This window comes from Tachyglossus aculeatus, chromosome Y3, assembly GCF_015852505.1.
Source record: "Tachyglossus aculeatus isolate mTacAcu1 chromosome Y3, mTacAcu1.pri, whole genome shotgun sequence".
Taxonomy (NCBI): Eukaryota; Metazoa; Chordata; class Mammalia; order Monotremata; family Tachyglossidae; genus Tachyglossus; species Tachyglossus aculeatus.
In genome coordinates, this window is record NC_052095.1 from 835,207 (window position 1) to 848,894 (window position 13,688).

Below are 13,688 nucleotides of genomic sequence, written 5' to 3' on the forward strand. Positions count from 1 at the left end.
GGGGAGTGAGCAGTTGAAGATGGAAGTTAAGGATGGGAGGAGGGGCGGGGTGAGAGATTTCATAAGATGAGAGGGAATGGGGTCAGAAGCACCGGTGGCCGGGGATCTCATCTGAGGATACTGCTGGGAAGGATGGGGGAGTAGCGGAGAGGGTTGAGAGCTGGGGAGTTGGAGAAGGGGGAGGAGTGACTTTGGGGAGCTCAGACCTGATGGAGTTAATTTTACTAATGTAGTAGGAGGCCAGATCGTTGGGGGTGAGGGGAGGAGGAGGGGGAAGAACAGGGGGCCTGAGAAGGGAGTTAAATGTACGGAAGAGCTGACGGGGATGATGGGCATGAGTGTCAGTAAGGGAGGAGAAGTAGTTTTGTCTGGCAGAGCAGAGGGTAGAGTTAAGGCAGGAAAGGATAAACTTGAAGTAAACGTGGTTGGTTTGGTGTTTAGACTTTCGCCCGCAGCGTTCAGCAGCTCAAGCATAAGAGCGAAGGAGGCAGACAGTGACAGTGATCCAGGGCTGTGGTTTAGTGGTACGAGAGCGGCGAAAGGAAAGGGGAGCGAGGGAGTCGAGCTAAGTAGAAAGGGTAGAGTTGAGAGCAGTAATCTGATCATCAGGATTGGGTAGAGAGGAAAGGGAGGCAAGGTGGGGTGGGAGGCGCTCAGAAAGGTGTATGGGGTGAAGAGAGCAGAGGTCTCTGTGAGGTAGTAATATACATTTACAGGGGAAAAGAGTGTGAGTTAGGAGGCAGGTGAGAAGGTTATGATCAGAGAGAGGGATTTTAGAGTTGGTTGGGTGGAGATAGTGCAGCAGTGGGAGATGATGAGGTCGAGGGTGTGACCAAGTTGGTGAGTGGGCGACGTGGGGTGGAGCAGGAGGTTGGCAAGCGTCAAGGAGAGATGGAAGGCGGGCAGCAGAGGAGTCACCAGGTATATCCATGTGGATGTTGAAGTCCCCGAGGATGAGAGTGGGCATGGAAAAGGAGAGAAGGATGGTGAGGAAGGGGTCAAAATCGTTAAAGAAGTTGGAGGTGGGGCCAGTGGTGGCGGTAGATGACGGCTACAAGAATCTGGAGGGGGTGGTAGAGGCAAATAATGTGGGCTTCAAAGGAAGCGAAGGAAAGGGAAGCAGGGGGAAGGATAGTGCGAAAGCGACATTGGGGGGCAAGAAGGAAACCGACACTTCCTTTTCCGGTGAGTCTGGGGGAGTTGGGAGAAGAAGAGTCCTCCACTGGAGAGAGCAGCAGAAGAGACCTAGTCATCCGGAGACAGCCAAGTTTCAGTTAGGGCGAGAAGGAGTAGAGAGCTGGAAGGGAGACCTATAGAGACCTATTCCTATAAGTCCAGGATGAAAAGGAGCTTACCTATAATGGAGCGAGGGTTCCAAAGGCCACGCACTTGGCAGCAGCTGTGGAGGGAGGGGGTGGGGGGAAGGGTGTGAGGGGTGGGGAGGGTTTGGATTGGGATGAGTTGGCAGGGGCCTGGGCGGGGACAGTGGGAAGAGGGGTAGCGATGAGAAAGGAGAACTGGGATGGGGTCCCACCCTGTACTCCCCCGATTTTCCCATCACTGTCGACAGCACCATCATCATTGCAGTCTCACAAGCCCATAACATTGGCATTATCCTTGACTCCTCTCATTCAACCCACATATTCAGTTTGTCACCAAATTGTGTCGGTCTCACCTTCACAGTGTCATTAAAATCTGCCCTTTTCTCTCCATCCAAACTGCTACTATACTAATACAGTTACTCATCTTATCCCACCTGCATTATTGCATTAGCCTCATTTCTATTCCCACTCCAGTTCATATTTCACTCTGCTTCCCAGATCATTTTTCTATGAAAACGTTCAGGACAAGTAACCCCACTCCTCAAAAAACTCCAGTGGTTGCTCATCCACCTCTATCATCTTGCCCACTCTTTGCTTGTATCCACCCCACCGCTCAGTACAGTGCTTGGCACATAACATAGTAAGTGCTTAACAAATACCATTATTATTATTATTAGCTCACCTCACTTCTCTCCTTTTACAACCCAGCCCACCCACTTCTCTCCTGTAGTGCTAATCTTCTGTGCCTCTGTCTCACCTGTCTTGTAGCCGACCTGTCTTGCTTTTTGCTTGAAGCATCCTGTCTCTCCACTAACCCGACAGACTACCACTCTCCCCTGCTTCAAAGACTTATTGACGGCACATCCCCTCCAAGAGGCCTTCCCATCTAAGCTCCACTTTTCTTCATCTCCCATTCCCTTCTGCGTCACGCTCACTAGTTCCCTTTCCTCTTCCCCACTCTCAGCCCCAAAGCACTTATGTGTGTATCTGTAACTTTATTTATCCTTTTGCTCTTCTCCTTCTTAGCCCTAAAGCACTTATGTACATATCTGTAATTTTATTTATTTGTATTGATGACTGTCTCCCCGACTTCTAGACTTGAGCTCATTGTGGGCAGGGAATGTCAATGTTCATTGTTGTATTGTACTTTCCCAAGCACTTAGTATAGTAAAGTACAGTATAGTACAGAAAAGAAGCAACCTGGCTTAGTGGTTAGAGTGCTGGCCTGGGAATCAGAGTCTTCATGGATTCTAATTCTGACTCTGCCACTTTGCTGTGTGACTTTGGGTAAGCCACTTCACTTCTCTGAGTCTCAGTTGCGTCATTTGTGAAATGGGGATTGAGACTGTGAGTCCCATGTGGGACAGGGACTGTGTCCAATCCCATTTGCTTGCATTCACCCCAGGGCTTAAAGCAGTACTTGGCAGATAGTAAGCGCTCAACAAATACTGTTATTATTTTTACCCATTGGGAGAGAGTTTAAAGCGAAAGGTGTTGTCTGGGGAGAGCCAGGAATCAGTGATGGGGAAGAGGAGCAGTGACTGGATCTTCAACCTGTTAAGGATGAAGGGGAGCGTGCTTACCTTAGAGCACGAGTTTCACAGGCTGCATTTGGTTGGGACTGAAGTTGTATCTCTTCCAGAATCCTTCCTGAACTAAACTCTCAATCCCTGATTCTATTTTCCCTCCCTTTTACCTATCCATGCACTTAGTCCCATCGGCTAAGCATCTAGGTATTCTTTTCAGTCCCTCCCCACCACTGTACTTGAATACATCACCTTCACTTAACTTGTAACTTATTTCAGTGTGTGTCTCCCCAAGTGGATGGTAAATTCCTCGGGAGCAGGGATTGAGGGCATGGATTTTGTTATTGTATTCGTTGAGTGCTTACTTTGTGTCAGGCACTGTTTGTTCTAAGTGCTAGGTGTCAGGGAGTAGGGAAATACTCCCTGAGTCCAGTAGGTTGGACACAGTCCCTGTTCCACATGTGGTTGTAATCTTAATTCCTGTTACAAAGATGAAGTAAATGAAACACAGAGAAGTTAAGTGACTTGCCCTAGGTCACAAAACAGGTAAATAGTGGAGTCGAGATTAGACTTCTGACTTCCAGGCCCGTGCTCTACTCATTAAGCCATGGTGCTTCTCATTTTTGCATCAAAAGACAGAGACTTATTGTCCAGTCTAAAGTCCTTAGTACAGTGCCCTCTAAAAGTAAGTGCTCAATAAATGCCATTGATTGATTGTTTGATTAGTTGACTGTTTGGCTGTCAGGATGGAAAAGAGATTTGTGGTCCAAGGAGTCAGGAAAGGTTGGATAAGATGGAGTTGACTGGAATTTGGGGCAGCAGTGGAGGACCGTGATGGAGTAATTGGAGGGAGATACAGGCGTAGTGCATAGAGCAGTTCCCTCATCTGTAAAATGGGGATTAAGACTGTGAGCCCACTGTGGGACAACCTGATTACCTTGTATCCTCCTCAGCACTTAGAACAGTGCTTGGCACATAGTAAGTACTTAACTAATGCCATCATTATTATTAGTAGTAGTATTAAGACTAAAAGGAAATAGTGTGGCTTTTTCCCCCTTTAAATGTGATTTTACGTGTTTATTAAAAGCACTTTTTTTCTTTTAGGGTCTCATTTTTGTTGTTGATAGCAATGACCGTGAGAGAATTCTGGAAGGAGCAGAAGAGCTACAGAAAATGGTGAATATATGTATATAATTGAAATTAAAAGAGAGAAAGAGAGAGAGAGAGTTCACCCACAAGGGTACACACAAACACACTCTCTCTGTCTCTCTCACTTTCTCTCTTAATTTAAAATTTGGTGTTTGGTAAGAATGAGTTCCAGCCTGAATGCTGCTGGGTTTAAATCTTAATTTGAAGAACATAGCCCTATTATTACTGCACAAGTGTAGTGCTATATTAGCCCAATGTGTTTGTAACAGTGGGAACATGATGTCTGATGGAATTGTGTGATGCCCTCCTTGATTTGCATCTTATGGACTGGCCATCTGACACCTCTAGCCATTCTATTCTACATCCCTAAATTTCTGTATAAACCAATATTGAACAACTCATCCGCAATTTTTCTGACTGGGAGGGTCAGAAAATTCCTCTCCCCGCCTTTCGCCCCCCACACTCTCCCAATCATTTTCCCCTTTTCCCAAAGCTGAGGCATACCATTTTCCCACTCTCTCACCAGTTGTGGGGCATCACCACTTTGCCATTTGGAAAGGGGAAGTAGTGTGGCCCAGTGGAAAGAGCCCGGGTCTGGGAATCAGAGTACCTTGGTTCTAGATCCAGTTCTGCCAACTGCTTGCTGGGTGACCATGGACAAGTCACTTAACTCTTCTGTGCCTCAATTTCCCCAGCTGTTAAATGGGGATTAACTGTGTTTCTTCCTTTTATGTAGACTTTGAGCACCTTGCAGGACAGGGACTGTACCCAGCATAATAAACATGAACCAACCCCGTTATGCCAGAGTGTGGGAACACTTCAGACTTTGCAGGGATAAGTTTCAAACAATAATAATGAAAACGTATCTTCGTAGTTTGTGATGTGCCTCCTTCCTTCCACAGAAATTTGCCATCTATAGTCTTAGTTTTTTTGTTTTTTTTTAATTAATTTTATTTTTTATGGGATTTGTTAAGTGATAACTAAGTGCCAGCACTGTATTAAGCACTGAGATAGATGCATACTAATTACATTGGAAATAGTCCATGTCCCATGTTACAGAGCCCAGCTTGCTTACTGTATCCCAGTCTTGTCTGTTCTACCATCGACCCCTTTCCCATGTCTTCTGTCTTGACTGGAACTCCCTCCCCTTCCAGATGTGCTAAACCATCACTCTCCCCACCCTCACAGCCTTATTGTTATTATCCTTAGGTGCTTACTGTGTGCCAGACACTGTATTAAGTGTTGGGGTGGATACAAGCAAATTGGGTTAGACACAGTCCCTGTCCTGCATAGGGCTCACTGTCTTAGTCCCCATTTTACAGATGAGGTTACTGAGGCAAAGAGAAGTGACATGACTTGCCCAAGGCTACACAGCAGACAAGAGGCAGAGCTGGGATTAAAACCTATGACTTTCTGACTCTCAGGCCCTAGTGGATAATGGATAATGGTTAGCTCTATCCACTATGCTATGCAGTATTAACCATTCTTTTCTCCAACTCCTTCTCCCTTCTGCATCACTTCTCCATTCGGATATGTATCCCTTAAGTAAAGTTTCATAGTCTTAATTGCCATTTTGCAGATGGGGTAACAGGTACAGATAATTTTGTCCTTCTTATCTTCCCACCCTGTGCTCCCCATGACTTTTCCATCACTGTGGACGGCACTACCATCCTTCCTGTCTCAAAAGCCCGTAACCTTGACGTTACCCTGGATTCCTCTCTCATTCAACCTGCAGAGTCAATCCATCACTAAATCCTGTTGGTCCCACCTTCACAACATCACCATCCGCAACATCTGCCCTTTCCTTTCCATCCCAAATTCTACCTCATTAATCCATACACTTACCCTGTTCTGCCTTGTTTACTCTGTTAGCCTCCTTGGTGACCTCCCTGCTTCCTGTCTCTCCCCACTCCGGTATATACTTCAGTATGCTGCCCAGGTCATTTTCTTACAGAAACATTCAGATCATGTGTCCCCACTCCTCAAGAAACTCTAGTGGTTCATTCATTCAGTCGTATTTATTGAGCACTTAGTGTTTGCAGAGCACTGTACTAAGCTCTTGGGAAGTACAAGTTGGCAACAAATAGAGACGGTCCCTACCCAAAAGCGGGCTCACAGTCTAGAAGGGGGAGACAGATAACAAAACAAAACATATTAACAAAATAAAATAAATAGAATAAATATGTTCAAGTAAAATAAATAAATAAACAGTAATAAATATGTACAAACATATATACATATATACAGGTGCTGTGGGGAGGGGAAGGAGGTAATGTGGGGGGATGGGGAGAGGGAGGAGGGGGAGAGGAAGGAGGGGGCTCAGTCTGGGAAGGCTTCCCAGAGGAGGTGATCTGTCAGTAAGGCTTTGAAGGGAGGAAGAGAGCTACCTTGGCAGATGTGCGGAGGGAGGGCACTTCAGGCTAGGGGGAGGACGTGGGCCGGGGGTCGACGGTGGGACACGCAAGAATGAGGCACAGTGAGGAGGTTAGCAGCGGAGGAGTGGAGGGTGCGAGCTGGGCTGTAGAAGGAAAGAAGGGAGGTGAGGTAGGAGGGGGTGAGGTGACAGCGAGCCCTGGTTGCCCATTCTTCCCCTCATCAAACTACAACTCCTCACTGTTATCTTTAAAGCACTCAATTACCTTACCTCTTCCTTCCTCACATCGTTATTCTCCTGCTACAATCCACCCTGAGCACTTTGCTCCTCTAATGCTGATCTTCTCAGTGTGCCTGAATCTCATCTATCTCACCTCCAACATTTCTCCCACATCCTGCCTCTGCCTGGAAGCCCTCCTTCCAAAAGACAGTGACTCTCCCCTCTCTTCAAAGGCTTAGTGAAGGCATAACTCCTCCAAGAGGCTTTCCTTGACTGATCCTTCCCTTCTTCTCCCAAACCTTCTGTGTCACTCTGACTTGCTCCATTTATTTATCCCCACTCCCAGCCCCATAGCAATTATGAACATATCTGTAATTTATTTGTATTGATGTCTGTCTCTCTCTGAAGACTTTAAGCTCATTGTGGGCAGGGAACATATCTGTTCATTGTTGTACTGTGCTCTCCCCAGTGCTAGTATAGTGGTCTGCACACAGTAACTGCTCAATAAATATGATTGAATGGCTAAATGAACTAATGAACAATGAGACCAGGGTGAAGAAAGAAGATTTGCAAGTCATCTGTGTGGAGTTGAAGCTGTGCCCTTCTTTTCTCCAGCTGTATTCACTCCCTTGGTGAACTCATTCGCTCCCACGGCTTCAACTATGCTGATGACACCCAAATCTACCTCTCCACTCCTGTTCTCTTTCCTTCCCTCCAGGCTCGTATCTCTTCCTGCCTTCAGGATATCTCCATCTGGATGTCTGCCCGCCATCTAAAACTCAACATGTCCAAGAGTGAGCTCCCTATCTTCCCTCCCAAACCCTGTCCTCTCCCTGACTTTCTGGTCACTGTAGATGGCACTACCATCCTTCCCGTCTCACAAGCGTGCAACCTTGGTGTCATCCTTGACTCTGCTCTCTCATTCACCGCACACATCCAATCTGTCACCAAAACCTGCCTGTCTCACCTCCACAACAATGCCAGGATCCACCCTTTCCTCTCCATCCAAACCATTACCTTGCTGGTTCAGTCTCTCATCCTAACCCGATTGGATTACTGCGTCAGCCTCCTTTCTGATCTCCCATCCTCCTGTCTCTCCTCACTTCAGTCTATACTTCACTCTGCTGCTCGGATTACCTTTGTACAGAAATGCTCTGGGCATGTCACTCCCCTCCTCAAAAATCTCCAGTTGTTGCCTGTCAACCTTTGAATCAAGCAAAAACTCCTCACTCTTGGCTTCAAAACTCTCCATCACCTCTCCCCCTCCTACCTTACCTCCATTCTCTCCTTCTACAGCCCAGCCTGCACACTCCGCTCCTCTGCCACCACTAACCTCCTCAGTGTGTCTCATTCTCACCTGTCCTGCCTTCGACCCCTGGCCCACGTTCCACCTCTGGCCTGGAATGCCCTTCTCCACATACCCACCAAACTAGCTCTCTTCTTTCCATCATCATCGATCGTATTTATTGAGCGCTTACTATGTGCAGAGCACTGTACTAAGCGCTTGGGAAGTACAAATTGGCAACATATAGAGACAGTCCCTACCCAACAGTGGGCTCACAGTCTAAAAGTCTTCCCTTCAAAGCCAAACTGAGAGCTGAACTCCTCCAGGAGGCCTTCCCAGACTGAGCACCCCCTTTTTCCTCTCCTCCTCCTCCTCCCCTCCCCATTGCCCCCTGACCCTTCCCCCCCACAGCACTTTTGCATATTTATACATATTTATTACTCTATTTTATTAATGATGTATATGTAGCTATAATTCTACTTATTCTGTTGGTATTGACATCTGTCTACTGTTTTTTTTTTGGTCTGTCTCCCCTTTTGAGACTGTGAGCCCATTGATCCGCCCTTTCCTCTCCATCCAAACCACTACCCTGCTCGTTCAAGCTCTCATCCTATCCCGTCTGGACTACAACATCAGCCTCCTCTCTGATCTCCCATCCTTGTGTCTCTCCCCACTTCAATCTATACTTCATGCCGCTGCCTGGATTGTCTTTGTCCAGAAACGCTCTGGGCATGTTACTCCCCTCCTCAAAAATCTCCAGTGGCTACCAATCAATCTGCGCATCAGGCAGAAACTCCTCACCCTCGGCTTCAAGGCTCTCCATCACCTCACCCCCTCCTACCTCGCCTCCCTTCTCTCCTTCTACAGCCTAGCCCGCACCCTCCGCTCCTCTGCCGCTAACCTCCTCACCGTGCCTCATTCTTGCCTATCCCGCCGTCTACCCCTGGCCCACGTCATCCCCCTGGCCTGTAATGTCCTCCCTCCCCACATCCGCCAAGCTAGCTCTCTTCCTCCCTTCAAGGCCCTACTGAGAGCTCACCTCCTCCAGGAGGCCTTCCCAGACTCCTTCCTCCTTCCTCTCCCCCTCGCCTCCCTCTCCATCCCCACCGTCTTATCTCCTTCCCTTCCCCACAGCACCTGTATATATGTTTGTACATATTTATTACTCTATTTATTTATTTATTTATTTAACTTGTACCTATCTATTCTATTTATTTTATTTTGTTAATATGTTTGGTTTTGTTCTCTGTCTCCCCCTTGTAGACTGTGAGCCCACTGTTGGGTAGGGACTGTCTCTGTATGTTGACAACTTGTACTTCCCAAGTGCTTAATACAGTGCTCTGCACACAGTAAGCGCTCAATAAATATGATTGATTGGTTGATTGATTGATTGATTGATTGCTTCATTAGGGACCATCTCTATATGTTGCCTATTTGTACTTCCCAAGCGTGTAGTACAGTGCTCTGCACACAGCAAACTCTCAATAAATAAGATTGAATAAATGAATGAATGAAAAGGAGTGGGTGTAAAGGGAGAATAGAAGAGTATCCATAACTAAGCCATAAGACAATCCCAAAGTTTTGGGGTAGGGAATAGAGGAGGACCCTTAGAAGGAGGATTCAGAAAGAGAAGAGGAAAGTCAGGAGAGGAGCGTATCTGTGAAGTCAATCAATCAATCAATCGTATTTATTGAGCGCTTACTGTGTGCAGAGCACTGTACTAAGCGCTTGGGAAGTACAAGTTGGCAACATATAGAGACAGTGCCTACCCAACAGTGAGCTCACAGTCTAGAAGGGGGAGACAGAGAACAAAACCAAACATATTAACAAAATAAAATAAATAGAATAGATATGTACAAGTAAAATAAATAAATAAATAGAGTAATAAATATGTACCAGTATATATACATATATACGGTGCTGTGGGGAAGGGAAGGAGGTAAGACGGGCAGATGGAGGTGGGGGTGAGTGGAAGAGGAAGGAGGGGGCTCAATCTGGGAAGGCCTCCTGGAGGAGGTGAGCTCTCAGTAGGGCCTTGAAGGGAGGAAGAGAGCTAGCTTGGCAGATGTGCGGAGGGAGGGCATTCCAGGCCAGAGGGATGACGTGGGCCGGGGTCGACGGCGGGACAGGCGAGAAGGAGGCACGGTGAGGAGATTAGCGGCAGAGGAGTGGAGGGTGCTGGCTGGGCTGTAGAAGGAGAGAAGGGAGGTGAGGTAGGAGGGGGCTAGGTGATGGAGAGCCTTGAAGCCGAGGGTGAGGAGATTCTGCCTGTTTCCAGAGAACAAGGGAGTAGAATTTAGTGGAGAGGGTGATGTTGAGGTCATCAATTTATGTGTCAGTGAAGGTAGTACTCCCAGTCTCGACTGTGGGAGGGAGAGTCAGACAGAGGCATATCCATTCCATTCCTATCTTGGGCAGTGGCTAGTGAGTGGAAGGCCATCTGCTACAAGTCAAAACTCACCTTTGCTGGGCAGCAGCGGCATGGGAGAAAATGGAGGGCGGAGACTCAAGTTTACTGTATGGAAGGAGGCAATGGTAAACACTTCCATATTTTTACCAAGAAAACTCTATGGATTTACGACCAGAATGATTGCAGATGGAGGTGGAGTGTTCTGGGAGAGGTGTGCCCAAGACATCACTATGGGTCGAAGATGACTCGATGGAATGCCCTCCCTCCTTATAGCCAACAAACAATTACTCTCCCCTCTCTTCAAAGGCTCAGTGAAGGCACAACTCCTCCAAGAGGCACAAGACAAGAAGTTAGTTTGGGTATGGAGAACAAATGGAATAGGATGGCTATAGAATATTGGAGGGGATCAAAATAATGTAGTAATGTGTTGGGGAAGAGGACAGATTTGCAGAAAGGGGTGTATGAAAAAGAAAGCAAGTAAGGAGATTGTGCTCTGATAGAGGAATTTCAGAATTAGTAAGGGTAGAATCGGTGAGCAGTCATTCATTCAATCAGGCATATTTACTGAGCACTTACTGTGTGCAGAGCATTGTACTAATACTTGGGAATACAATACAACAATAAACAGGCACGTTCCCTGCCCATAGTGAGCCTAAAGTGGGGGACAGACGTTAATAAATAAGTGACAGATACATAAGTGCTCTGGTGCTGGGAGAGGGGAAGAACAAATGAAGCAAGGCAGACGGACATAGAAGGAAGTGAGAGAAGAGGAAAGGAGGGCTTAGTTTGGAAAGATCTCTTTGAGGAGATGCACCTCAATAAGGCTTTGAAGGTGGGGTGAGTAGTTATCTGTTGGATTTGAGAGGGAGGGTGTTCCAGACCAGAAGCAAGATGTGGGATAGCGGTTGGCGGTGAGATAGGCAAGACTGGGGCACAGTGAGAAGTTTGGCATTAGAGGAGCGAAGTGTGCGAGCTGGGTTGTAGAGGAGAGTAGTGAGGTAAGATAGGAGGGAGCCAAGTGGTGGAGTGCTTCAAAGCCAGTGGTGAGGAGTTTTTGTTTAATGCTGGGGTGGAAGGGCAACCACTGGAGTTTTTTGAAGAGTGGGGTGAGCAGAGATTTAAAATCAGTTGTGTGCCCAGTTCATGAGTTTGTGAGTTGTGGTGGAGTAGGAGGTCACTGGAGAAGAGGAGTGAGAAGAGTTGGATAGTGGAAGAGTCATAGGGGACATTCACATGAGTATTGAAGTACCCAAGGATCAACAGGACTGGAGAATGAGAAGAGGAATGTGATAAAGGGATCAAAATGGTTCAGAAAGTTGGGGGAGCAGCCTAGGGGGCAGTAGGTGACCATGACTCATAGTTCGAGTGGGTATTAGAGGTAGATGATACATCAGTGGAGAGAGTGGAGGTGAGGGTGTGGATTTTGCATCAAGAGAAGTGAGAACAATTGTGGGCTTCAAGGCTCTCCATCACCTCGCCCCCTCCTACCTCACCTCCCTTCTCTCCTTCTACAGCCCAGTCCGCACCCTCCGCTCCTTCACCGCTGATCTCCTCACCGTACCTTGCTCTCGCCTGTCCCGCCATCGACCCCCGACCCACGTCATCCCCCGGGCCTGGAATGCCCTCCCTCTGCCCATCCGCCAAGCTAGCTCTCTTCCTCCCTTCAAGGCCCTACTGAGAGCTCACCTCCTCCAGGAGGCCTTCCCAGACTGAGCCCCTTCCTTCCTCTCCCCCTCGTCCCCCTCTCCATCCCCCCCACCTTACCTCCTTCCCTTCCCCACAGCACCTGTATATATGTATATATGTTTGTACATATTTATTACTCTGCTTATTTATTTATTTATTTTCTATGTACATATCTATTCTATTTGTTTTATTTTGTTAGTATGTTTGGTTTTGTTCTCTGTCTCCCCCTTTTAGACTGTGAGCCCACTGTTGGGTAGGGACTGTCTCTATATGTTGCCAATTTGTACTTCCCAAGAGCTTAGTACAGTGCTCTGCACATAGTAAGCGCTCAGTAAATACGATCGATGATGATGATGTTGTGGAAGTCAATTGGTCAATCATTGACATTGAGCGCTTAATGATGCATAGCAGTTTAGCACATGGGAATGCTGAGTTGGTAGACACAGTTCCTGTTCACAGTGAGCTTACAGTCTTGAAATCAGAAGCATTTGATTGCCTGAGTTGCAAGGAGGGAGATGATGAGGTCTCTGTGTGGGAAAGGAACAGTTTTGTGTGGAGGGTGCCTGAAGGAGAGTGGGATTTCAAATTTGGTGAGATTGTAAGGTGACTAAAGATCATGTGTACAAATTGATGAATATATGAAGAAGGATAGAGCATGAGGTTGGTTGAATTGTAGAGTGAGGGAAGGGGGCAGTTAGGAACACGCCCAAGGATATTGAATTTTCTGAAGCTCAGTGCAGGGAAGAAGGAATTTAAGAATTACATCAGAAGGATTCAGAAAATTGGTGAGCAGTAGATAATGACAGCCAGTAATTGGAGTGGAAGATAGAGACGGATGATATGGTCTTCAAAAGAATAGAAAATGAGAGAGGAAGAGATGGTGAGCAAGTATCACTGGGTTAAGGAGGCCAACTCTCTTCGCTTTTCTAATGATTAGGAGTGAGAGAAGATGAGGTCTGGTCAGGAGAGAGCAGCAGGGGAGACAATATGGTTGTGGAGAGCAGGTTTCAGTGATGGTCAGGAGGCACAGAGACTGGATCTGAGGGCTCCTCCCTCTCCCAGTTCCTTCCTCCCAATCCTTCAGCATTCCCAACCTGCTACCCACCCAGCCCCTCCCATTTAAAATTTGTTCTGTCCCCACACCCTTCCTCTCAACTCTAGTCTGGCAGTAAGAGATCATCATCATCATCAATTGTATTTATTGAGCGCTTACTATGTGCAGAGCACTGTACTAAGCGCTTGGGAAGTACAAATTGGCAACATATAGAGAAAGTCCCTACCCAACAGTGGGTGCACAGTCTAAAAGGGGGAGACAAGAGAACAAAACCAAACATACTAACAAAATAAAAAAAAATAGACTAGATATGTACAAGTAAAATGAATAAATAAATAGAGTAATAAATATGTACAAACATAGATACATATATACAGGTGCTGTGGGGAAGGGAAGGAGGTAAGATGGGGGGATGGAGAGGGGGACGAGGGGGAGAGGTAGGAAAGGGCTCAGTCTGGGAAGGCCTCCTGGAGGAGGTGAGCTCTCAGTAGGGCCTTGAAGGGAGGAAGAGAGCTAGCTTGGGGGATGACGTGGGCCGGGGGTCGATGGCGGGACAGGCGAGAATGAGGTATGGTGAGGAGATTAACGGCGGAGGAGCGGAGGGTGTGGGCTGGGCTGTAGAAGGAGAGAAGGGAGGTGAGGTAGGAGGGGGCGAGGTGATGG

At 47.2% G+C, this 13,688-nt stretch overlaps 1 protein-coding gene across 2 annotated transcripts in view; it reads left to right on the forward strand.

Moving 5' to 3' along the window:
* The window catches only part of LOC119946753 (ADP-ribosylation factor 4-like), a 50,118-nt gene that overhangs the window by 27,100 nt on the left and 9,330 nt on the right, over nt 1-13,688 (forward strand). For both annotated transcript variants that reach the window (XM_038768201.1, XM_038768200.1), the window contains exon 4: nt 3,953-4,024. In XM_038768201.1, coding sequence (XP_038624129.1) covers nt 3,953-4,024 — 72 coding nt within the window. The remainder of the gene's footprint in view (nt 1-3,952; nt 4,025-13,688) is intronic.